This window comes from Dermacentor silvarum, chromosome 8 (genome assembly GCF_013339745.2).
Source record: "Dermacentor silvarum isolate Dsil-2018 chromosome 8, BIME_Dsil_1.4, whole genome shotgun sequence".
Classification (NCBI taxonomy): domain Eukaryota; kingdom Metazoa; phylum Arthropoda; class Arachnida; order Ixodida; family Ixodidae; genus Dermacentor; species Dermacentor silvarum.
The window spans coordinates 72,576,811-72,601,626 of record NC_051161.1 but is presented as its reverse complement, the minus strand read 5'-3'; the positions used below and the strand labels follow the sequence as shown (position 1 = coordinate 72,601,626).

At 44.2% G+C, this 24,816-nt stretch overlaps 1 protein-coding gene across 3 annotated transcripts in view; it reads right to left on the bottom strand.

The window, feature by feature from the left end:
• The window catches only part of LOC119461435 (RING finger protein 17), a 110,967-nt gene that overhangs the window by 49,315 nt on the left and 36,836 nt on the right, over positions 1–24,816 (bottom strand). For all 3 annotated transcript variants that reach the window (XM_049672642.1, XM_049672640.1, XM_049672641.1), the window contains exons 15-21: positions 23,427–23,537; positions 19,550–19,711; positions 17,337–17,511; positions 15,698–15,779; positions 13,997–14,068; positions 11,652–11,796; positions 2,831–2,949 (exon numbers count right to left, since the gene is read on the bottom strand). In XM_049672642.1, the coding sequence (XP_049528599.1) occupies positions 2,831–2,949; positions 11,652–11,796; positions 13,997–14,068; positions 15,698–15,779; positions 17,337–17,511; positions 19,550–19,711; positions 23,427–23,537 (866 nt within the window). The remainder of the gene's footprint in view (positions 1–2,830; positions 2,950–11,651; positions 11,797–13,996; positions 14,069–15,697; positions 15,780–17,336; positions 17,512–19,549; positions 19,712–23,426; positions 23,538–24,816) is intronic.

Sequence of the window (24,816 nt, the reverse complement as noted above, 5' to 3'; positions counted from 1 at the left end):
GCGCCAGACAGCGCGGATGCCGTGACTGGGTGCGAACAGTTTGAAGCGGTGGCGCTTTTCTTGCTTTTGTGCTTTTCCTCCTTTTCGGCGGACCATTGGACGGAATAGCTGCTGTGCTTCGGGCCGCATTCTTTGTGTTTGCACCATTTTGCCTAGTCGCAGCGAGCTATGTCTACCAAGATACTATCTCGGCTGATTCGCGCGGCCGTACGCCTAGGCGCGGGAGCCTCCGTTGGCGCGTCTTCCACCAACTGCGTTATTGGTGCCGATGGCACAGGACAATTGTCGGTTTCGCTGCTGGAGTCACACGGAGCAAGATAGCGCGGCACGTTCAGTCGGGTGCTCCTCCACTTCTCCCGCTAATAGCCGTATTTTTCTTGCCGTAGGAGGCTTGCACTTCTGTATTCCGAAGGCGTGCTTCGTCCAAAATTTGTTCTACAACGAACGACGATCCATCGCTAACCTGGGAGCTCTCAGTAATCCGAATTCTGCGTGTGGTAAACCACGCCGGTGTGGTTCATGAAGCAGACAACTGCGGTTGCCATCTTGCTCCTGCCACAGCAGCAACCAATCAGCACGGCAGCCAATCGGAGGCCCGCTTTCATCGGAGGGCCCGTGTGACTACCTATCGCAGACCCGCGCTTCTTTTGTGTTTGTGCGTAAGTTACAAGATGGCGACGACGAATTGAAAAGTGGAACGGCGAAACTGAGCTTTCGAACGATACCAAGATGGCGGCGCTTGGTGGGAGGAAATACGAGATATGTCTCCGTGAACTGCGGTGATTTTGCGCGATTTAAAGCTGTTTTCTTGCCCTGCGCACTGACGAATTAATTTTTTTTTCGGACACTTTTAGTGCGTTTTCAGCCAAACCATTTTGGGGTAGATTAGGCGTTGCAGATACCGAAACGCGTGGTTTTCAAAAATCGATTTTTCTCGCTTTGTTCGCGATCTGATCCCCGCGTCCCCCCCCCCTCCTAATTTAGCTAGTTTTAATAGTGTTTTGATGATACGAATTTCGGCTAATACGAATATTTTTCGTAACCCCGTGAAATTTGTATCATCGAGATTCCACTGTATTTATTTTAATAAACCTTACAAAATACAAAAAAGAAACAACAAATAAACACTAGGCCAAGACATAACACTGTTGTATTTTAGAATGTGATGACTGCAACATCTTGACAGCTGCGCGTGCGTGCGTCACAGGTGAGCTAGCATACCAATTTATCAAAGTGACATTTCTATACCTTGTATCTCTTAAAACTTGCGATTTCATGTACGCTGTGAGGTGCTTGCGTATGCTCAATCCATGTCAAGTTTTTTGTTAGATACCTTAAGGGTGGGTGAAGTGTGTCTGTAATGCTATCACATCAAAACCTTTCTATGCCACCTTTGTGCATGTAATTCTTAACCTTTAACACCAGTTGTCACAAATTCGTCACATACCGAATAAGTGCCGCCTATGCACTGGCAGTATATTTTGTGGTTCATGTGCCGGTTGTCAAGCATTCGAGACAAACAATGTTTTCCAGCACATTCACGCGGTGAAACCTAGGAGCAATAGCGGGAGGCTGGCAACTTTTGTGTCACAATAGACGAAGTGCTCGCACATGCAACATCAACTATTTTCTATGTTTTTGTGAAAATAAAGAATGCCAGTCCATGCATCCCAAATTTTCTTTGCATTGTTTGCATTCCAGAGATTACAACGCGTGTGCAGTGAGCTTGAGAAACAGTTAATTTTTGTATTACCGCTTTCACTACAGTATGTCGCAAATTACAACATTCGGCATTTGCTGCACTCAAAGGATGTGGCAATGTTGTCCATAGACTAGGATACTGCCCTGTTTTTCAGCAGGGAATGAATGTCAGGAACTTTTACGGTAGAAAGCGGCTTCGCACAAGCTTTCTTCCAGAGGATATAAGCATGACAGCTGCCAAAGAGGAAGAAGTGAAGTCGGTGCATGTAGCAACTGGCAGCCAAACTTTTTTTTTTAGGGGGGGGGGGGGGGGGGGGGCGTGATGGGCATGCACTGCACCAGTGTCGGGGCAAGCAGGTGTTCTTGCACATCGTTTTGTGCCAGGTATCCCCGATAGACGGAAATTTCGGGGAGAGGGAGAGGAAGGGCACGTTCCTGGTGGGCGTAGCCCCTCACCTGGCTACCCCCCCTGTCTGCAGTCTGTGTTAGCGCTGACAGCCCCAGACACTGGCCAGCCGTCAACAGCATGCGTCAAACAGCAAGCGATCAGGGTGCAAGGGATCAACAGTTTTTTGTGTTCGCAAAGTGCAATGTGCACCTCAGTCTGAACTTCTAAGTGTAAACTGTTCTCAGTATTTTCAATAGCCATAGATTACCAGAAAAAGTGACGTCTCCCAATCGTTAAATATGTACGTGTTCATGTTTAGTGTGGAATAGACAGTTTCGAGCAATATAAGCCAGGAACTGCCTCATACTGATTTCTTTTCCTCGCGAAATACATGCAACATTTTTTGGCCTAAGTGCCAGATGCCGCAAGTCTACGAGATACCATGAAGTTCATAGACCATTGAGCCTTGGCAGACAATATTGGTGGTACTCTATTACGAGGGCTAAGTGAAGGTAAAATGTTGTGCAAAAATGTTTTCTGCCATGCCGTTACTAATTCTGGCATTAAAGGGTTAAGATATGCAAACGCGAAGAAGTCATTGCCTGTACTCACAGGCAGCTTGAGTTTTGCCATTCTGCTTGTTCTCCCTTCAGCCATTTCAAGTACAGCAATAATTAATACAAAAGCAGAGAGACAGACCAAGAGGCGCACAGAACAAACAATGCAGCAAAGAGCACTTACCTCTTGTACAAACATCTTGTGCGGATGGTGGATGCAGCTGACAATGACATTGACGATCTGGCCAGCACAGAGATCAGTGGGTGAATAAAACTGGCGACGAGTGCTCGCTTGAGATTTCTCTGAAACAAACATGAACATTTTGCTCATGAGCTCGCAAACAAGACTAACAACATATGCATGAACTCATTCAGGAATGTTAAACGGAACTTGCAACACCTTTTATGAATTGTGTAGAATGTGTCTGGTATAGGCTAATGCGAATATTCGATCGAATATTATGCTTATTTGCTTCAGCTCAAATTCCAATAATCTAAGTGTTAGCAGTATTTGAAACCAACGAATATACATACTTTTCCATATAAGCCACAACCCCAATTACAACACACAGAAAAAAGAATAAAAAAAGAAAAAGAGTTAAGTGGGAGTATAGCCAGAGAAAATAACTGCATATACAGTGCAGTCCACTTATAACGATACCACATATACCAATATATTGTTTATAACGATAAGTCGACATAAGAGTGTCAACTTATGCATTAGGGCTATGAGAAAAAAAAAAACATATATAACGATATGTTATTCGCTGCATATTGGATATAACGATCAAAATTTTGCTTCTGGGCAGCACTTTCATGCAGAATAATCCTGAAATTGGCGTTCCTAAGTTGCCCTTAATCGAGACGGGGCAAAAGTTGGCCTACGCGAATTCGTATCTGCCGCCATTACAGCGCAGCGCATCCGGCCTGCGCGCCGATCATGAACAAAAGCCACGGAGAGCATCGCAAGTTGGCGTAGCGTGCACAAGATGGCGCCAGCTGCTTCGTGTCCGCATCGCCGGCGGTCGTGCGAGCGTCCAGAGAGGAGGGGGAAAAAGCAATAAGCACCTGGCGCAGCCTACGCCGCCTACGCTCTCAGCGAGCGTGGAAATGCGCCGCAGAAGGAGCGGGAGGTGTACTGACGAAGCGCAAAGTTTCTCGAGACAATCTGCAAATTTTGCAAGACTCGAAGAAGTACGAGCTCGCGCAGTCAATGATATCGACGATTATGAAAACCGGGAGCACCACGATCATGAGGGCTAGAAGCAGTGGCAATGCCCATCAACGAAAAAAGCGGGCCTCGTACACCCGGACCAAACCCCCATGGGCCAAACCAGCACGGTGGAAGCCGCTGACATTACCGAACTCTGGGAGCACGTCGCTACTGACGTCGCTATGAAATAGGAGTTGCTTCAATGGAGGAGTTTCCACGTGCAGATAGTGCTGCCTCTTTCTACGAAGAGATCTCCGACGGGGCGATCATTGTCGTGACAGAAGGCGGCGTTGTGCGACGGAGACGACGACAGCAGCGGCAGTGACGACGGAATTGGCAATGGCCCGTCTTTGACACCGACCCCGATGTTCACCCAAAGTGCACTGTCTTCGTTCGAGTCCCTCATTGATTTCATGCACGCTAAATTACAGCCGCGAGTGTTGGCGCAATATCTGGACGCGATGCACACGGCAGTTGCGAATCCAAAACATCTGCGAAAGCAAGTGCAAATAGTTCTATTTCGGCGTGCCTAACGATTGAGACGCTATTTAGAGATATAAAGAAAAATTTTATTTTTCAAAGCCTACTTTCTACAACGACAATTTTTTATCGCAAGTGAAAAATTTGGTTTCGGGGCGACAAATATATATTCGTTTTTTTTTTTTATGGCACTCCAGATATAGCAATGATAGGTTATAACGATCGGATTTCTATTTCTTCTTGATATCGTTATATGTGGACTGCTCTGTACATTGTACAGATGCGCGAATTGCCCAGGTCATATTTTTGCATAGTAAGTAGGTAAGTAAGTAAGTATTTTATTTACAGTAAGCAATATACAAAGCTCACTGCAGGGGCAGGGGCTAAAGGCATTCAAGCCTGACAAAGGTCCCTGTCCCTCCGCAGTTCATGACAGCTCACAGCACTTTGAGTTCAAAACAGTCAAAAGGTATTCCAGTACATCAGTTTTAGAAAAAAAATGGACAACTAGCAACTTGCAAGAGCACACATAACAAATCACATAAACAAGAGAAAAAAGGTTTACATAACATCTTTAAATAGTCGTGCACTGCTCAGTAGCTCTGTTCCCCCACTTCTCCAGGAAAATTTGCCCTAAAGATGGTTTCATGGCAGCCAAACCCGCACTGCCATATATTCAATATAACCCACTCCCCAATATTAATGTTCAATTTCGTAAACTATTCTTTGCATGTTATACGCACAGAAATATGGCAAATTTTAAAACATAATCTACAGCTTCGGTTTTGGTGAGCAAATCACATCACACAGCTCATAGCCAAGACAAGGGAAAGACGAATTCGTTCACAGTCGCATACCGATCTCTGCGGAAGAGCTTATTTGCACCTCGACAGCCCTGGGTCACGTGACCTCGGCGAGAATGTCACCGTGGCTGTCCATGGCTATGGCTGCGTCTTGTTTAATGGCGCACGATGGCCAAAAGTGAAAGGCCCCCTCGCCGCTTCAACCACAACAAAATACACTTGAACCTTGTTATCACAAAGTTGAAAGGGGAGCCGAAATTAACTCGTTATATCCATCATTGTCATTTACTGCAATATATACCCAATGGGGTGCACAATTGTAAACATGGAAATAAGATGAGGGCGTTGTGGCCCGTCAAACCGCTACACGACCACACATGCGATGAAATTTCAATAAAAGAACAAAAGGGATCACCGGAGTGTTTACTTTCTTTAATACTGGGGTTTTATGTGCCAAAACCCCAATTTAATTATGAGACACACTGTAGTGAGAGACTCCGGATTAAATTTGACCACCTGGGGTTCTAAACGTGCACCCAATGCACGATACACCAGTGTTAATGCATTTCATCCCCATCGAAATGCGGCTGCCGCGGCCGAGATTCGGTTCAGCTCCTTCCGGCTTAGTAGCCCAGCACCGTAGCCACTACGCCACCACAGCGGGTCAAATCTTCGGTGCCTGCAACAAGTGACTAAGCACCTGACACGACAGCCTTTATTTTATTTACTTATATTTACATACTGCAGTGCAATGAGCGCTATAGCAGGAGTGGGTTAACAGAGGAAAATATACGCAGCAAAATACCATACAGTGATCAGGATGGCGTGCTAAGACCATACATCTTGGATGGCAGATACAAAACTTGGGGATGGGCATGAGCAAATAGACCCAGGTAAGGAATTCCAGTCTTCTATGGAACGAGGGAAAAAGCTGAATTTAAACATGTTAGTGCGTGCAAAGTAGGGCAGAAAGTTTACGTTATGATGTCGTCTCGTCGATGACTCTGGCGCTAGGTTGGTATAGTTGTTTTTTGAAAGTCTCACCGAAGAGTTGACGAGACTGTGCAAGAAACCTAATGATGCGATGTGGCAAAGTGAATAGGGAGAAGTTGAATAGCTAGAAGTGTGAATAATAGAAGCTGAATAATAGAAGCGTGAATAGCTGCCTTCTGTTCCATTGTGATGGTCTTTCGCGTCCGGTTTCCACTTGACTTGTCGCGGTCAAGCAGCTCGTGGCACACAACACACAGCACCGCTGTATGATGGAGGAGGCAAGCGAACTTTTCCGCACCGGCTTGTGCCCTCCGAGATTGCACCGATGCCAATGTGATCTCAGGAGGCCACGCCCAGCTGCGGCGCCCCGTAGAGAAAGAGAAATTAATGCACTAATCTTTCCTACCGCCGCGCATAGCCGCACAGCATGGCACAGCTTGCAGTGCGCCACAAGTAGTACATGGAATAATTACCACGCATCACATGGAGCTTTTGTATAGCCATGAACGAGATATAATGTGGCTGACCGTGTCTTCTACTGCCCGTATTCAAGCCGCAGAATCAAAGCAGTGGTGTTCATGCATAAAACAATGTGCCACCTGCCTGGAAGCTGCTAATACCTCCCATGAGTTCCGAAAATCTTTTAAATGCAAAGAATTTCTCGGCAAACATTTGCCACTTTGAGAGTATCTACGAGGGACGTTTTGAAAGTAAGTTTCCTCATTTGTTTTTAAAGAGAACATGGTACACCAGGTGAAACAAACAATCACCATAAGAATCCATGCCCAATGCTGGTTCAACGACGGAAGGAGCATCAGCAAAGGAGGGATGACGCATGTGCAGAGCGCCGAAGAAGAGAAAGTAGCAGCAGACCAGCGTGCCCAAGGTTATTCGAGTACAAATCGCGATGGCAGACAGACGTGTGCTGACGACGAGGTCACCAATGGAAGTGTCTGCTGCTATCCGGTATGAATTGGCATGTGGGACTAGTGTGTCCGTCATCCATGAACGCCTACAGATTGTGTATGGTAAAGAGGTCATGCTTCGTCAAATGGTTGGTCGCTGGTGTTGCATTTTCAGTGAAGGAAGGCAGAGTGTGGAGGATGAAGCTCGAAGTGGGTGTCCCTCCACATCCACGAATGAAAGCAACATTATTAGAGTACAATGACAAGGCGCACTCTCGGGACATCACTTCCAAAACATTGCCGAGGTGGAGCAGGCTGTGTGACAATTCCTTGCATCCAAGGGCACCGAGTTTTACCAGAGTGGTTTCTTCAAACTGATTGCACACTACGACAAATGTCTCAATATCCGTGGCGACTATGTGGGAAAGTAGTACAAGGTGTATAGTTCATTAGGCCATGGTGTAATTTTTTTGACAAAGTTTCCGTGTAAAAATATATGATGAAACTTACTTTCGGAACGTCTCTCTTATCTATCCAGGGGCATATGACTTGATGCTCTCATGGTTGTTTCGTTAACTTGGTATGTACCAAAATTGGCAGAGTATAACAAGAGTGTATGACGAACATAAATGATAGGTCATGAAACAGCCACCTACGTCTTGGTGCTCTCACGGTCCTTTCGTTAACTTGGTAGGCTCCCCGCACACTACTTTGCATAACATCGATTCCCACAGGGCGTGGGATCTATTTGACTGTGCTGCCTCTTCTCAGCTTCTAGCAGAACTGATACATTGCTTTGCACTGTGGTAGCTATGGTGGCTAGAAGTACTATCACGCTGAATATGAGTTGCCACACGAGAGTCCATCTTTTTTTGTATGTGCACATGTGTGTGTAGGCACTGACTGCCATACAGTGCCCGTATGGCAGCACGGAAGCGCCTACACAAAAAAATTGCTAAACAGCATTCCGATTACTGTAGCACCCTGTTTACAAGAAAAATGACACTTGTCATTTTTATTATTGAAAGAACTGGCCGGTGTATGCCGTGTTGCAACTCATACTGAGCACAATAGTAAAGTCACACTTTGCCTTGTTTATTCATGTGCGTAAATTCATTATGGCTGCACGCCATTCCTAGTTATGGAGGTCACAAAATCACATTTCTCATTTATGATTTTACTGGGAGATGCTTGTCTGCTTGATTCTTTCACAAGTAAGCAATTACCGTCAACAACAACCTTTTCGGGCATGCCCAATAACTTGGGTGCCTTCGCGGCACTGCCACGTTATCCCATAGAGCCAATGTATAAAAACATCTGAAATTTCAGGCGCTAAAACCCTTCACTGTCCGATTTTTTGGAACATTTTGCTGTGATCACAGATCTGAAACTGCAATAATCGAAGCCACCACAGGCGCCGTTTTGATTACCTTGCAGCCTCGAACAAGCGCTCTTGCACACCTATCGCCTGGCAGCCGTAGAAACTGCAGCAACGTTAAACCTAGCTCCTACGTTCTAGCACGCCAGTGCCCAGTCATGCCAGACATTGGATACATGTGCTTCAAATTGAGCGGTGAATTTGCTTATGACTTTGCTAACGTGAAACAAAGTATGTCCTACTAAAGACTGTTTTCTCCGCGTGCTGGGCTGTGTGTTATGGCACTCTGTTAACACGCTAACTTCCAACGCTGGTTGCTGGACAGATAAAATTTTTCTGTACACTTTTAAAAATCCTCATTGACGTTTTCTTGAAACAGGTCATTCTGAAGACTCTTAAGAATGTGCGAATAACCAAATTATTGAATATGCAATTGAATATTATGCTATTCGCTTCGGTTTGAATTTCAGTATTAAAATTTCTAATTTATTCAAAATTAACATACAAAAATATGCAAATATGTACAACCGAAAGGCTCCATTTTGGAGATCAAGTCGCAGTGCCATTAAAGCAGCTCATAACCAAACCAGCCGAAGAAACGATATACAGTAAAATCTCAGTGATGCGGATTTCACGGGGTCGCGTGAAATATTCATATCACCCAAAATTTGTATCATCAAAACATACACAAAATAAAGAAAAAATGAATTTATCTTTAGCAGAAAAAATCCCTAATAGGGGAACCCCACTGATACATTCCTCGCTGCCGCGTTTTCCTGGCTACTGCATCGTGTTTTCGCGGTCCCGACCTAAATCCCATTGACTTCCATGTATTAAGTTCCCCTTGATATGTCGCCAATCTGTAATGTTCCTGCATCTTACGTTGCGTTTGAATGTGGCGGTCACATAAATTTAGCGGTGCAGCCAGCTTGTACGTTGCAACAAGGGACCGGCACGTTGCAGTCAGCAACCGGCGCGTCGCAGTAAGCGACCGGCGCGTCGTAGTAAGTGACCGGCGTGTTGCAGTAAGAGTTGCAGTAAGCGACCGGCACGTTGCAGATACGGCGCGGCCGCCATATCTTGAAAGCGATCAGCGAAATGCGCAATGTGCGTGCCCATGCGGGCCTCATCTTCAAAACGACCTGCGATGATGACAAAGTGTGCCTAGTGCCGGATAGCTTAGTATGCACTGTGCTTTCGACGATTAGTTCGTGTTGAAGCGAGAGACAGCTGCTGCTACAGCGCTTCCTTACTCTAGAGTTCTGACAGCGAGTTTCCGCGCTGACCCTGTGCGCGCATGACCCTGTGCTTGTTAATTTATTAGTAAGCGAATGTTTACAAGTTTATATGGCCGATAAAACAAGTTATCCTTATTTCGTACGGCTGTCTACTAATTTGCTATTGCAATCGTTGCTACGCCTTTTGGGCGAAAGTGTCTCGCCGCTTTTGGCCTTTAAGCCATTCTGGATTTATATGCTGGTTTCAGAAATACATACGCGAATGCTCAAAAAGAAAAAAAAAAACCTCCACGCTCGACATAGACCACTTCAAGCAATTAGCAATTGTTTAGGTGCTATTAAACGAAGGTCGTTGCATAACTATTAAGTTTCCTAGCGACGACCAGAGAGTAAGAATAAATTCATGTGCTCAATAGTGTACGTTTCACCAAAAGAAAAGAAAAAAATACCTCATTAGCGCCCTGCCCTCATGGCATGGTATCGAAGTACAAGTAGACGCTTCCACGACAAAATACAAGGGCCTTCACAAAAGTGTGACACGTACAGGTAATGTCATGAATACAGCTTCTCCACTGGTACAACTGCTACATATCGCCGACTGAAGAACCACCTTTCCTCAATGTGCAAGCCACACTGGGGATATCCAGCACTCGTTCGCAAAATTTCACAGCCTTGCTTTGGAATGACTCGAGCACATCTTCTAGGACATCTGCCTACAAGGCCAACGTACAATTTCGTGTGGTACTTTTTTTTTTTGCAGAAGAAACATGGTTGCTAAAGCACGATTGTGTTGGCTGATATTTGCTACATATTTGCTGTAATAAAGCAACAGATTCTTTTCTTAATCATAATGTTTTCGCCCATTTCTAACTCTTGAGTGTACGTAACTGCACTCTGTACACACCGACGTAACTTTCCAGTTCCGCGTGACGACGCTTAGCAGGCCGTCGGTGTACGGCAACATCCGGTTAAATGCGCTCTATTGGGGCTCACGTTTCTTATTGGCTAGGCTAATATTTGCTAATAAAGTACTCAAATAAACACTTGAGGAGCTGATTATCTTGTCTAGATGTTCCTCCATCGACTCAGAAATTTTTGCGTCTGTACAAGTTCTACTTACCGCTAGGACGCCTTCCTACGAAGGGGAAACGCGCAAGCACAGAGACCAGTATAACACAACTTCAAAAATTTTCTTGCTTAAAACAAAAAGTAATTTGATAAAAGTTTCGCAGTCTGTACACAATGGATGTTGCTAATAAATACACTATTTGGTGCATTTTTGCCCTGACCACCTCAATGCTAAATTTAAGACTAAACATCAGCTAAAACGAACTTTTTCGCAAGTTTGTCGCCAGCTGTACAGGCCAGTTCACGCTATGTGTCCCAAGTTATTTTTCGCTTACAGTAAAACTTGCTGGCAATTAGTTACTATAAAATATAACCTTTCAGCGAAAGTTACCTTTCTAAAAACATTTCCCAATATGGACCCAATTTTGCATATTTAGGGCCGTATAAAAAATTCACGGAAACGTAAAGATTGATAAAACCTTTTTAAGGTGAAAAGCCTATCTTCATTCTCAAGAAAAAATCGTGTCCTCGCCGAATTTAAGAGCAAGTTTTTTGACAATGCGTTTTGCAATTCATAGTTTCGAGCTTTCCAAAAAACTTATGCTCCTAGCGGTGGCGAAAAATTTTTTTCCGCAAGAATTTTATACAGGAATGCTTCTTGCTTGAAATAGATAGTGCTAAATTTTTTTCGAAGAAATCGCAGATGGTAGAGCGCCAAGGTTGGGACAGTGGGCATGGAATGACCCAGATAGAAAATAAAACACACAAGAGAATTTAAAACTACAGTGATTCAAACTGACAGAATGGGCAGCAAAGGCTCGCCTTCTCAGGTTCATGCGTTCAAGAGTGCTATAGCACTAACAGAAAAAAAAAGTTGGTGCTGATTATCACAAGAAAGTAAAAGCCACAGAGAGTTGCAAGTCTCACCTGACTTGCTGCCACCAGGCAGGTGGTAGGCTGCAGCATCTAAAAAGACTAGTGCATCTGTGACGGAGGTTCGGACGTCACCGCAGCCGCCTTCACTGTCATCGAGGAGGTCCACAAAGAGAAGGTCGGGCTGGCGCTGGACCTCCTGCGAAGTGCCGCAAACATCCACCAGCCCATCAAAACCAAACCAAATAAAATTACACTGTTTTAACATCTCAAAGCAACTCACAAACTACTAGAAGAGATATGCCGTAGTGGAAGGACCTATAGATTAGTTTCGACTACCTGGACTTCTTAATAGAGAACAAAAGAGAAACTGAATCAGCTTAAAATTCTATAAACTCTATTTTAGTTAATTTTGTGGGTCTTCTAGGTTAACTATTGGCAGAGAAAATTAACATAAAGGTTCAGTCTTCTAAACTATGTGCCGAAACCCCAGCCCCAGTACGTCAGTGTGATGTCACAGATTTCAAAGTAGTTTCTCGTATTTCGGCCATTCTGGTTCAATAAAAGTTCTTCGAACTTGCCAAGTTCTGCATTTGGCTCAATTAAAATACAATTAATTAATTAACATCAAAAAGCTATTTTCTCTAAGAATCAAATAGAAGTTGACAAGTAGCATTCATTTTCTTTCGTCTTATAATCCAACGAAATGATCTTTTTTTAATAGAGTGGTTAAGTACTAGTGACATAATTTATTCAGGAGTGCCTTCGCCATCGGGTAAGTACCTGAATGTCCCTGGGGTGTCTCTTGTGTCCTGCATTTACCTGAATTTCTCGATTGCTAAAGCTCTGTTCGCGATTATATTGCCGGCTTAGACGTTCTAGAGCATTATTCTATCACTTTAGCTTGACTTTTTATTTGCCTTTAGTGTCCCTTTAAAAGCTCAGAGGCCGTACGTGTACGGTATCGACCACATGTACGCCATTGACCATTTTGAGGGTGTTCGCGGAGGCCGTACGTGTACGGTATCGACCCTGAAAGGGTTAAAGATCATTGTCAGCATTGTACATAATAATGCAATCATAATGCTTGGCATGTGCTGCCACTCAACGGAAACACGTGGAATTTTTTACTCGCGCCAATGCCTCTTCGAGGGTTTTTTTTTTCTTTTTTTTTATGGCAACGAAGTGTCGGCTGTCGCTCGCGCATCCGAGCGCGTGCGCGCGGCGGTAACAAGTGCACGATTCTTTCGATTATTTCTTTCGCTTGGTATGTGCTGCCACTTGACGTGAGCACGTGGAATTTTTTACCTGCGCCAATGCCTCTCCTATTTTTTTATGGTAACGGCGCGTCAGCTATCGCTCGCGCATCCGGGCGTGCGGCGGCGGCAAGTGCGCGCCTCTTTCGATCATTTCTTTCGCTTGGCACGTGGTGCCATTCGACGGGAACACGTGGAATTTTTTACTTGCGCCAATGCCTCTCCAATTTATTCATTTTTTTTTTATAGCAACGACGTGTCAGCTATTGATTGCGCATCCGGGTGCGCGTGGCACCGGCGGTTTACGGTTACGGTTTTTTCCTGCGGCGAATCCCGCTTGTTGCACGCGCTAAACTGATGGCTATCTGGTTTCAAATCACTCAAAGGGTGACCGCTTGTTACTCGATCGTTTATCGCCCGCCGCGGTGCGATTACACCTGTTCCACCTGTTACACACAAACGATGCTGCCGTTTCTGCGTTTCCTTTTTTGGAGACCACAAAAGCTCTATCGCACCTTGTTGGCGATAAGACGAAGGCTTCTCACTTGTTTCGGTTTCCGGACGTGCACACAACCATTTTTCAGTGCGTTTATCTTCTTATTCATGAATAAACATTGTGTATTTTACAACACAGATTTTTTCCTCACTTTACTGTCACTTTAAAAAAATTACGACCATATTTTTTCGAGATAGGTTCTTTCGAAGATTTTAAATCGGCAATAAAAAAAAATCGACCCTGGGAGATCGCATTTGGCAAAAAAATTCGACCCTCTTCTGATGTCATCAATTGATATTTACAACAGCTAATACAACAATGATACTTAAACCAGTCTCTCAGTCATCAGACTTTGAAGTTGCTAGCAAAAGAGTTTAAACATGACCAATCAGGTTTTCAAATGAAAGGAAATACCAAAACCTCGGATCTTAAACAGCACCATAAGTGATTTCATTGTGCTATGATGCACCAAGCTGACAGCGACATTTGTTGTCTGTGTGCCGAAACTGTCGTGTGGTGAAGTTTTGCTAGTAAAAACATGTAAACACAAATCAAACGTGGTTTGGGTTATAGCAAGCATTGAAATAGGTGCAACCAATTCCTTATTATAATGCAGAAAGGAGCAGGTGTAATATGGGAAAACCTACCCTGAGAATCAACTTTCTGTTCATTGTAAGCTTCCCGAATAGAGCATTGTTTTCCTTTTTCCAGCGTCCGTCCTGAAAAATGTGGGGGGAAAAGTGGCATAGCCATCAAATACAGCAACAAAAAGGTATGTATCGAACTTGCATACTATCCATCAAATGGGTGCACCCATTTTATTGTCCATGAAACTGTGAAACTGTAACTTGGTTAACTCACTTATGAATTACAATAAAACCTCATTATAACGACGTTGATGGGGGAGCCAGAATCACTTTGTTATATCCATTATTACATGTACTGAAATATGAATATTTTCTTCCGGAAGTACGTAATTATCGAAATTCGAAAGCAGATTATCGCTCACTTCAGCCTGTTTATAAACTGTGTCAATAAATATCGGGCGCGAGGACTTGTGGAGTCGCCATCTATCGGAACTGCCTCGCGTGCGTAGTATGAGGGATAACATGCCGCTGCTCCTCATAGGATAGGCTGTCGGCGTTCAATAAAAACACCACGCGGGAGCCCTCCTGGACATTTCTGTACGTACTGTAGTCTCGAAACGAGGGAAGTTTCTGACTGTGAAAATAATAATCTTGAGCAAACAGAAAGCGAAGAATGGTTTACAGCTGTCTCTTTACTGAATACGTACAGTGACCTCCCACAAAGCATGGTCGCCGCAATAAAGCCCCCCCCCCCCCCCCCCCCGAAACCGGCTTCTTGCGTGAAAGGTAGGCAATCGCTGAGAGCACTTGTCGAGCCACTTGTCGAGCGCGGGTCCAGGGGAAATTTATAAGTGGCTCGCGGAACCCCGAGCAGGGGCCTGCGGAACCCCGAGCAGGGGCCTGCGGAACCCCTTGTTTCCGCGGAACCCACTTTGAGAACTCATGCCATAGAGGTTAGGCATGTGCATGCTGATTGGTCAAGTTCAGATTATCCAGCAAAGGCCAATTTTAGGATTAATATAATGAAAGTTTGGGCCAATAGAAATGCAATGCACGGGCACCAACCGGGACCTTCAGTCGGGTATCGAATTAACCGAAATATGCGATTTACGGAAGTCTAGTGTAATATAAACAAAAAATCAAGGAAATTTCATATTTTATACTACTTTAATGTGACCCATTAAAAGCATTCAGTAAAACGCCATGAGGATAAACACAACACTCTTTTTCCTTTGCAAGATGAGGGAAATATTCTGCGGAAGGACTTGTTGAACTAGTTGGTGCTTACTCAATGACAATGTAGCACGAAGGCACAATCACAAAGAAGACACATCTCATCTGATGTGCGTCTGTGTCCTTTTAGCGAATGTTCCTTCATCCTACAATATGTTGTCAAGTTGAGAGAAGACTAGCAGTGTTGATTGCTTGGTTAGCCCTTGGGTACATTGAAGGCTTGAAATTTCGTAGTATTTTCAGATGTCTTTAAACTGACCCATTAAAACTAACCTGGAGAGTAAGGCCACAATGCAACTTTTTTCACTCGTATGCAAAGAGGTAGTGGAGCAGCGGTAGAGTGCCTGCTTCAGAGCCACGAGTCTCTGGTTCGAACACATGAAAGTTACTAAACATTTTTTTATTATTATTTAATTTTTGAGGCTGCGAGCATGACGTTTCAAAAAGCCATGATGTTACAAAGAATCATGGCCCTAAACTCTTATGAAGTAAAAGCGTAAGAATTAAGCGCAGTAAAAGGCTACTCACACTTTTAGGCATCACGTTGTAGAGACAGCACCTGATCGCCAAATGACCCAGCCTCTCAAAACGAGGCGACATGCGCCGCAGCCTGCAATCAAGTTAGGTGTTACGGTAATTATGCCATCTTAATAAATAGCAACAAAACAAAGAGAAAAAGTGGCAACCAACAGTGTCAAAACAGTCATCTGTTCCAGCTCAACCAGCGTAGCACTTCACTGTGTATGGGATCTTAGATGTGCTCTTGGGACAAAGGAACGACAACACAGTAGTATAAACAATCAAAAGGGGCATTCATTGCTCCTATCGTACATTATTGCATGCTAGGCGAATTACTACGCCGATGGGTGCACGACAAATCGAGGAAGTGTGACTCACCGCGACCGGATAGCGAGCGAATATGTTCGCCCCATGCTAGACACCATCGCCTAGTCGTTCCCGCATACGGTCACGCAAACGGTGACGGGTTCGAACGATCCGAGTTCGTCCATTCCAGTGTCCTGCTCCTAGCCTCGCGAGACGGTCTCACGAAGCATGGATCGGCGCATGCGCGGACCGTCCATATCGCTCACCAATCCCACGTCCCAGAGCAAGCGCCTTCTCCCTTTTCCGCCCAAGTAACTTTGCCGTTAGGTGGCGTTAGCCGTGCAACACTAGCATCATCTCTCGCAATACGCCGCCGCCGTAAAGCCACGCGGCAAAGCTGGATTACAGGAGACAGGAGCCATGCAGGGAAAACCACATCAGGGGACGCGTGAGAGTCTCGCATCCCCGCAGGTGCACTTTGCTTAATAGAGCCGAACTTCATTTTAACGATGCCACATCTGGCTCGAAAACATTTTCGTTATAAGCATATAGCCATTGCATGCTGATGTCAGCGAAGAAAAAATTAACATTTACTTCGTTATATGTTATATTCAGTAAGTCGTTACAACCATGTTTGCTATGTTGAGGTCAGACATTTTCTTTTTTTGGATACTGTGCTTGTTTGTTCTGTCCAGATTAAATCAGAACTGTGCATTTAATGTGGCCATTCTGAACATACAATGTAAATTTTACCGCAATGATACAGTAGAAAAATCTGTCACTGCTACACCGAAACGGTGTTCACTGGAGCGGTGACAGATGGCACCCCTGTTCCACTGCAGAAAAATCAATTTTGTAGTGTGATTGCTACAGATGACATGCACTTCGAATTTATTCTGGGTGAAATAGGCAAGCAATGCCAGTAAACTTGGTATTAGACCATGAAATGCTACCCCCGTGTGAAATTTTAGTGCCAAATGGCTCACCAATTTAGCTGAAAGAACTACGTATGCCTGGCGCTCCTATTCATGAAACACTCGTTAATTGTGAATTAGTCTGCATGAAACAAGGTGCCGCACCCGAACACAATTTTGTTCTTACCAATGTGGTGTATGCGCAAAGCCTAGTGTCAGCATTGGTAAAGAATAAACAATGCTTGAAAGAAGCATCTTACCCAAGAACTTCCTTTGTTTTAAACGAAACACAGAGCAAAATGATACCGCTGTGTAAATTTGAGCGCAAACAAACCAGTGGTTTAGCTGAAACAGCTTTTTATTTCTGGCTCTTTTATTTGCATGGCATTCAGTATCGTTTCACAAGAGCAAGACAAACAAAAGCTCACCTAGTCAAAGGGACCACCTCGGAGTTGCCGTAGTCCACATAAAACACCTCCACATTGGCAGTGCTTTGCCTGAAGCTTGTTCCATCAACAAGGCACATGTCACTTGAAAGCACGCGCTGCACTCGGCAACGGTACCAGTTGTTGTCCATATGAAATTGTGCCAAGTACAGCCCCCCTGCAAAAGATATGGCCACCAAAGGCAAATGTGCAAACTGCAGCTATGGTAAATTGCAATTACATCGAGGTGGTGCAGTCATGAGGCATTAAATGAGCACTGTGGTGACCTGTTGCACAAATCAGCAAACATTATAAAATTATGGCAACAAGCATTGCCAAGTGGCGATGCTGTAAATATTATAAGGATGCTTGACTGTGAAATTAGACATTTACTACACGGCATTGAAGCCTTTAAGGACGAGACCTATAAATACTGAAAAAAAAAAAAAAAAAGAATGTTATTTTTCAATTTAAACAGCAAAATACGCCGAGAATAAGCATAATCCATGAAAAGAAAAACTATTTTGCAGAAACTTTTTCAGCAATAGGGGGCCAACACCTGGCAGAAAACTGGAAGTGGGCCCCGAAGCCACCTATGGCTTCATTTTTAATTTCTATTGACAGTTCTCTTCATAGATGAACCATAGGGGAACATTGAGCTTGCTTTACATTATGTGTTGTAGGGATTCCTGGCACATAACGCCATCTGTTATTGTACTAACTATTGCTTTCCTGGAATGTTAACAGTTGGCACTTTACTAACAATGACATTATAAAAGGAGTGAACGCTGAGGGGAGACAGGTGGCACACAGGTAGCAGATGTGGCAATTTTTTTTTTCAATCAATCATTTATTAGACAGTAATACAATTAATACAATTACAAAGTAAATGTAATACAGAAGGAGGTCCCAAAGTAAAAACTGTCAGGGGGACCTCCTGTTAGTACATGCATAAAAATGTAGAACATACGATTAGCAACTAAGGTAAAACCAGCAGGAAAATACAAATCAACATAACAGAAGTAAATAAATGAAACATATCACCTAAGGCTTACGATTAAGGGAAAATACAAATCAACATATCAGAAGTTATAATCAAACATCTGGCAGTTAAAGATGTTTGCAGGGGGTTTGCAGGGGGAAGACCTTGTGGCCGATTCGTAGGTGCCGTAGCGGTGTGATGAGGCGTTTTATATTTTCCAGCAGTAAACTCCGATTCCTAATGTTATTCGACCTTCTTATCCAAATAAATGTTTTGATTCCCGTTTGCCTTGTCTCCGGAACCCATGTGCCTGTTAAGCAGAATGGCTGCAGTACATGACACCACAGCAGCCAGAAAACCTGCATCAGTCTGTCTCCTCTGACCATGTTTTTGAAACAAACCAAGTTGCGCATCAAGCTACCACTTCCTCGTCCTGTGTACCCGCTCTAAACCAACAAATGACACTTGCTGCCCGTCACTTAGTGTTGGCAGAAGACATTTAGCCAGAAACTCCATGCTCAATACTGAAATTCAGAAAGCAAAATTTTTCTGGTGTGTTGCCTGCAGGGAATACTCGTCCATAAAGAGTTAAAAGTTGAGGTGGGTATTCAGTCTCGCAAAGTATAACTGGAAAACACCAGTCACCATATCATGTCTTTATTACAATTTATTTATGATCATATATAACTGGAAATACAAGCTGCCAGTGAATGGCCATTATGTGTATTGAATGACAAACTTTCATTGCAATAAAGAAGTGCAGAAATACTTGGCACTTAATATATTAGGCTAATTATTTTCACATTAGCATTCAATTCAGAAATTGAATTGGGGCTAGTTAAGCTGCCAAAGTACAGCTTTTCCCTCATTGTCGTCGCCATCACAGGGAGCCCTTTATTATGCATTGATGTGGGGTAAACTAACTCAATTTTAAGGAATCTAAATTCCACCATTTATCAAGCATCCCTAGAAGCGAGTCCTGTTGAGCTACAGCAACGGTTCCCAACTAATGTCTCTCAACTCCTCCCTAACAAATTTTGTGATGATGTGCTCTTGTTGTAAGGGTAATCTAATGTAAATAGATTGCCAACACAAGCTTTGGCTTCAGTAACTGCACAACCTTTAGACAGTGCAATATTAGGCAGGTTGTCGCATCAGAAGAGCGCAAGCAGCATCAAAACCTTCAGTCTCCACCAACTGAACACATGCGTGACACAGTTGAAAGGGTTCTCACCGACTTTGACCTCCTCCTCAGTCCGCAGCCTAGAATCCTGTGTCATGCAGTATGTATTGATCTCATTTTGCATTCGTTGCAGCTTCACAGCTAAGGAGCATAGCTGCACATAGAAGTTGCCGGGATCCCGAATGTGCGACACCATCACTCGCTTGTTGTTGACTAAAATCAAGATGAAAAAAAAATTCATACCTGTGAGTTTTAGTAGAGACAGCAGCATTGCATAAACATTTGTGTGGCCTCAATAGAACTGCTTACCTCACTGGTTTATACATAGACCAGCAACATGGTTTTTGTTTGTGCTATAAGCCACGTTTGTAAACAAATTAGCCCAAATAGTAGACGAAAACAGTGACACTTCTGTTATTCTTTGCTGCTTTAAACAATACTCTTTGCCAAGTAACCTTTGAAATCTTGTCCAAATCTATTAATCTCGCCTTCCGAGAAAAATTCACGCCAGAAGAGTTGGTCAAATTTTTTTTCTTTTATTGTCTGCATGAATGCGACTGCGACGTCACAATGTCTGTTTGCAACATCACGCTCTGTAGACTCGACAACAAATTACACAAATTGAATCACCAGTAAATCTATGTCTTCTGAAAACAGAGTCTGTCTAATTATGTTTCAATGTCCGATTTAATTTTTGAACAAGTAAGCCTTGCGATTCTCCTGACACCTAAACATTAGGTACACCCCCCTTTTTCTTGTGGTGTTGATTGCATCCAAGGCAGCAATTTTGTAGCGATGCCTTCCGCTGGATTCTAAGCCTCTCTTCTACCTCTAATCCACCTTTAATGGCTGGCTGATTCCAATGATAACGTGGGCAGAGCGTCGCTCTGACCACTACCACTGATGATGCATGAAAGGAAATAACATCAAAAATGGCATTGCTACAAAATTGCAGTCCAAAGTGCTTTTGCTTTTCAACACTCAAACATTGATGGCAGTGTACCCCTGCTGCAGGAGTCCATGTGACCACCAAAATGAATGCACCATAGCAGATGCATGCACACAGGTAAATACTGCCCAACCTGTTGTTACTAATGCTGTTTCCCATTTCATAACCATACCTTAACCAGTACAAGTAAGCACTCCATTGTTAAGCAGTGATGGGAATTGCCAAGAGCATTTTGGAGCAGGTTTTGTAGCAACAAAAATGACGAATTGGCGCAGATTTTGTAGGAGTCAACAATGATGAGTCTGAATGATTGTGGGCCGGACACTATTCCTGCACGTCAAAAATGGTTCCAGAGTACCGGCGCACATCATTGCGAATATTCTCAAGACAATCCGCATACATCACACTCTCGAACAAATTACATCCATCACGCAAATACACTGAATCAACCCGCACGCTCAACAAAGAAAATACTGTGCATCCTTAGCAGTAAAGCAAGCCCCCCCAAAGGCACAAAATGACCAGAGCAATACAGTCACGTGGTATGCAGAATGGCCATTCGAGCAATTTTATTTTAGGACTAAGGTCATCTGGCTAGTAAAATGGCAGAACTAGAAATCCGCTGCATTATGAGCGCACACAGATAAACAAGACACAGCAAAGCAGCTAATTAACATGAAATGGAGTAAGTTTCAGTTTGCTCAGCGGCATGGCACAGCCACCATGTCGAGCACGTGCAGTCCGCACCGTCGGTTGAGGAACACCTCTCCCACCAAGGCTATGCCAGCGGTACAAAGTGCAAATGAGAGACACCAACAACGCGGAATGGGCAGTGCGTGCATTACTAGGCCTGACAAAACTTCATCCCAAAGTACGCAAAACCCGGGAATATGGCGCATAGAGTTTCCTAATGGCAGACCGCCAAGATGCACTGCATTGGATTAGCTCAGTGACCCTTTAGTTCATTGAGCTTTACGAATGGTAGGAGACAAGATGGAACTCCTGAATGCCGGGTGGTGGCGGCCGCCACCTGGCATTGACCAGAACTCCTCTTTGCAGTGGCCTCCAAGATTGCATGACACGGCTCGTTTTGGAGCAGCTTTGGAGCAGTTTTTCTCTTTTGTAGCATGGATGTAGCAGCTTTAACGGAATGTAGCAGATTGAAGCAACTGCAGCAGCATTCCCACCACTGTGTTAAGACATTGTTTCTGTGACTGCAGGGTCTTTAATCAAGGTGTGACACAAGCACATATTAAAAAGGGCCTACAACTGGCACCTAACATTTCTTACTTGGTTACGTAAGTGCAATATCTGCCACTACAACACACAGATTAACAAGAGTCCCTCACGAGCTTGCAGGCAAAGAGCAATACACTGATGTCTAAAAATAAAAAATTCACAAGAATGCAAACATTTCCACATTCCTAACAACAGCAGAGTGTTTCAGCCAGCTAATCACATCAACTGAAACCTACATGCCACAATGAGTACTCCAACTTCAAAAGTAATAACAAGATAAGTAGTCTGCTCAGTGATAAGTTTTGAAATCTTAAAATTAAAGGCCAACAGCAAGGAAATTTCACTTTGGCTAAACTTGTCATAAGTGAGCAGTACATACAACTAAGCAATTCTGGCAAGGCCACAGGGCTGGTAATTGCATAGTTTTCTTCTTAACAGCCTTTAAACAGCACATAAGCAGATGACGCGCACAGCTGGTGGTGGTCGTCACAATGATCAGTGGTGGTCCAGCCAGTTTAAGAATTGGAGCAATTTTTGGAGCAGGAAAAAAGCTGTTTTGTAGCAATTTAGGAGCAGCCACATTAGCAGTTTGTAGCAGTTCTGTAGCACAAAATTTTGCGATTTGGATCAGTTGGAGCAGAAGAAAAGCAAGTGCATGGCATTTGGTGCTGTTTATTACTACTACACAATTGTTAAGTACTTCTTTTGAGCAAATGGACACAAGCGAGACAGACTGACGCAGCCATTTAGCTCGCGTGCCAAGCAGAAAACGTTGCAAACAGACTTTATTTGCCTATGTAAATAGCACTTGTAAGACTACTCCGAATAGTTTTATGCAATCAGACATAATACAAATGCAACTAGAAATGCAGAAAAACAATTTTGGCTTGAGGAGTCAATGCTCGATGTGCTTAGTCGCGCAGTCCGAAGTGCCGATGCGCAAAATGCCTAGCCGCGGGCCCGCAGAGTCGACAACGCTCGATGTGCTTAGTCGCGCAGTCTCAAGTGCCAATGCACGAAATGCCTCGCCACGGGCCCGAGGAGTCGACGCTCGATATGCTTAGTCGCGCAGTCCTAAGTGCCGATGCGCGAAATGCCTAGCCGCGGGCTCGAGGAGACGACGCTCGATGTGCTTAGTCGCGAATTCCGAAACATTGAGTGCTCAAAGGCTTAACTGCGTCTCTGATCGATGATTCCGTGCGCCAAGCTTGGTTGCAAAGTCCACGTCGCCGATGCTCGGAATGCTTAGCCGCAGGTCTGTCCACAAACGAAGAGATCGGCCACGCTACTGCAATGTTCGCGTAGCGCCCAAAGCAAAGGTGGCACTTTGGCACACTTGGCGCAAGTTGCACTTCAGCAGGCGCAGCAAGGCGCAGACAAGCAGAATTGTAGCAAAATGGCGCAAATGGCGCAGTTGGACCACCACTGCATGATGCAAGTCCCAGCACGGCACAAGCAGCCAAGGGCGCCACCTTAGCTCAGAGGTTATGCCAAGGAGCCGCAAACTATAGGTCATCTGTTGCTTCTGGCAAGCAGTAATGATGGCATTCTTTCTTTTTTTTAATTCGGTACCAAAAACTACTTTAGGAGGCTTTTTCGTGATGCTACCGTACTTATTTCAAATGTCAAATTTTGCATGGAGGCCCCTCTCATCTACACAATCTTAAAAAAGGCTTTTTTCGCCGTCTGAAATTTCATTGCAGTTGCAGTGGAGAGAAGAGTTTGTGGGTGATCACATACATGGTTCTGCTACAGGTGCTAGCCGAGGCAAATCGTCACCAGAGATGCTTGATGGTGCTGGCGACTGCTCATCCAAAGACTGCTTCTCACTGGAAGATTCTGATTCAGCATCTGTTATCGCAATAAAGGTAAAGACAGCACAACAACACAGTGAACAAAACAAAGCATGCACTGATGCTGTTGATGTGTAGTGTATACAGTAGCACAGTAGCCCACAGTATCTCAGTCCTGAAGCGTATCACAAATGCGTACAAAAAAATAGAATCGAGCAAACTAAACACTTTAAGGGAATATGCACTGTAGCATCCTGTGAAGTGCTTGCGTTGAATGTATGTAAGGACGGCATTTTAAGAGTGCCTAATAAAGAATTTGGACAAGAAGAGCTAAAGTTGGGGTTGGTTGTACGTATTGAATGGACAACATGTATACCTGTGCAGCAGGTATACATGTGGGTATACAGGTGGTACACCCGTGAGCTAAAGTATACGGACCACAGGGTAGCCGGAAAAACTTAATTTCTTCGTAATAAACAAGCATAAACTGGAATTGACGAGTACACTGAAAAGTTCGTAATGCCAAGTTTAGACTGCAGTCCTCAACTTCAAGTTGCGTTCAAAGGCAGAGGGAAAAAATATCGGCTTTATCGCGCAACCCTTGGTCCGTATACTTTTGCTAACGGGTGTACATTCAATACTTACAGCAAAGTAGCGTGCTGCAATCATTCACTTTATACAACTTTAACTTCTTTGAATTTCAGTCTGCCAACAGCTGGAAAGCTCGCCAGTACACATTCTTCTCAATACTGCACTAAGTGCAACAAGACCTGCTTTAATTTTTTGTCTACCGTGTGCTTTCTTCACATTCCATAATGCACAGTTCAACACATGTATTTATGTGATAAAGTGCAGAAGTTATGAGCAGCCCAGCTGCACAATGTCAGTGGTGCTGGCAGTCCGAGAATTTGGTTCGAAGCTTGTGATGATGTATAACGTCTTTAACTATTTGTTTCGCGGAGTTTAGCATCTCCAAACAACACTGGGTCTTTGAAGACGCCATTGCAGAAGTCCCCAGTAATTTTGATCCCCTGGAGGTTTTAACCCTTTGAAAGTTTTTGCCGTATGTGTACGGCGGCGGTTTTCTGTCCCGCAAGGTCTTTGCCGTACGGGTACGGTTTCGATCCTCCGTTTGAAATTTCGCGCCATAATGACGATGCATGCTCACCGGGAGGTGCTGCCACCTTTTAGGACGTACAAGAAGCAGTTGACATTTGTGCTACCTTCTTGCGGAGATAAACAGAACTGATTTCTAGTTTCAGCGCGTGCGTCGCGCAGACTGCGGCAACACCCCTTTCGCGGTTTCGGTTTTGCCGCGTGATCGCAACGGAGGCGCG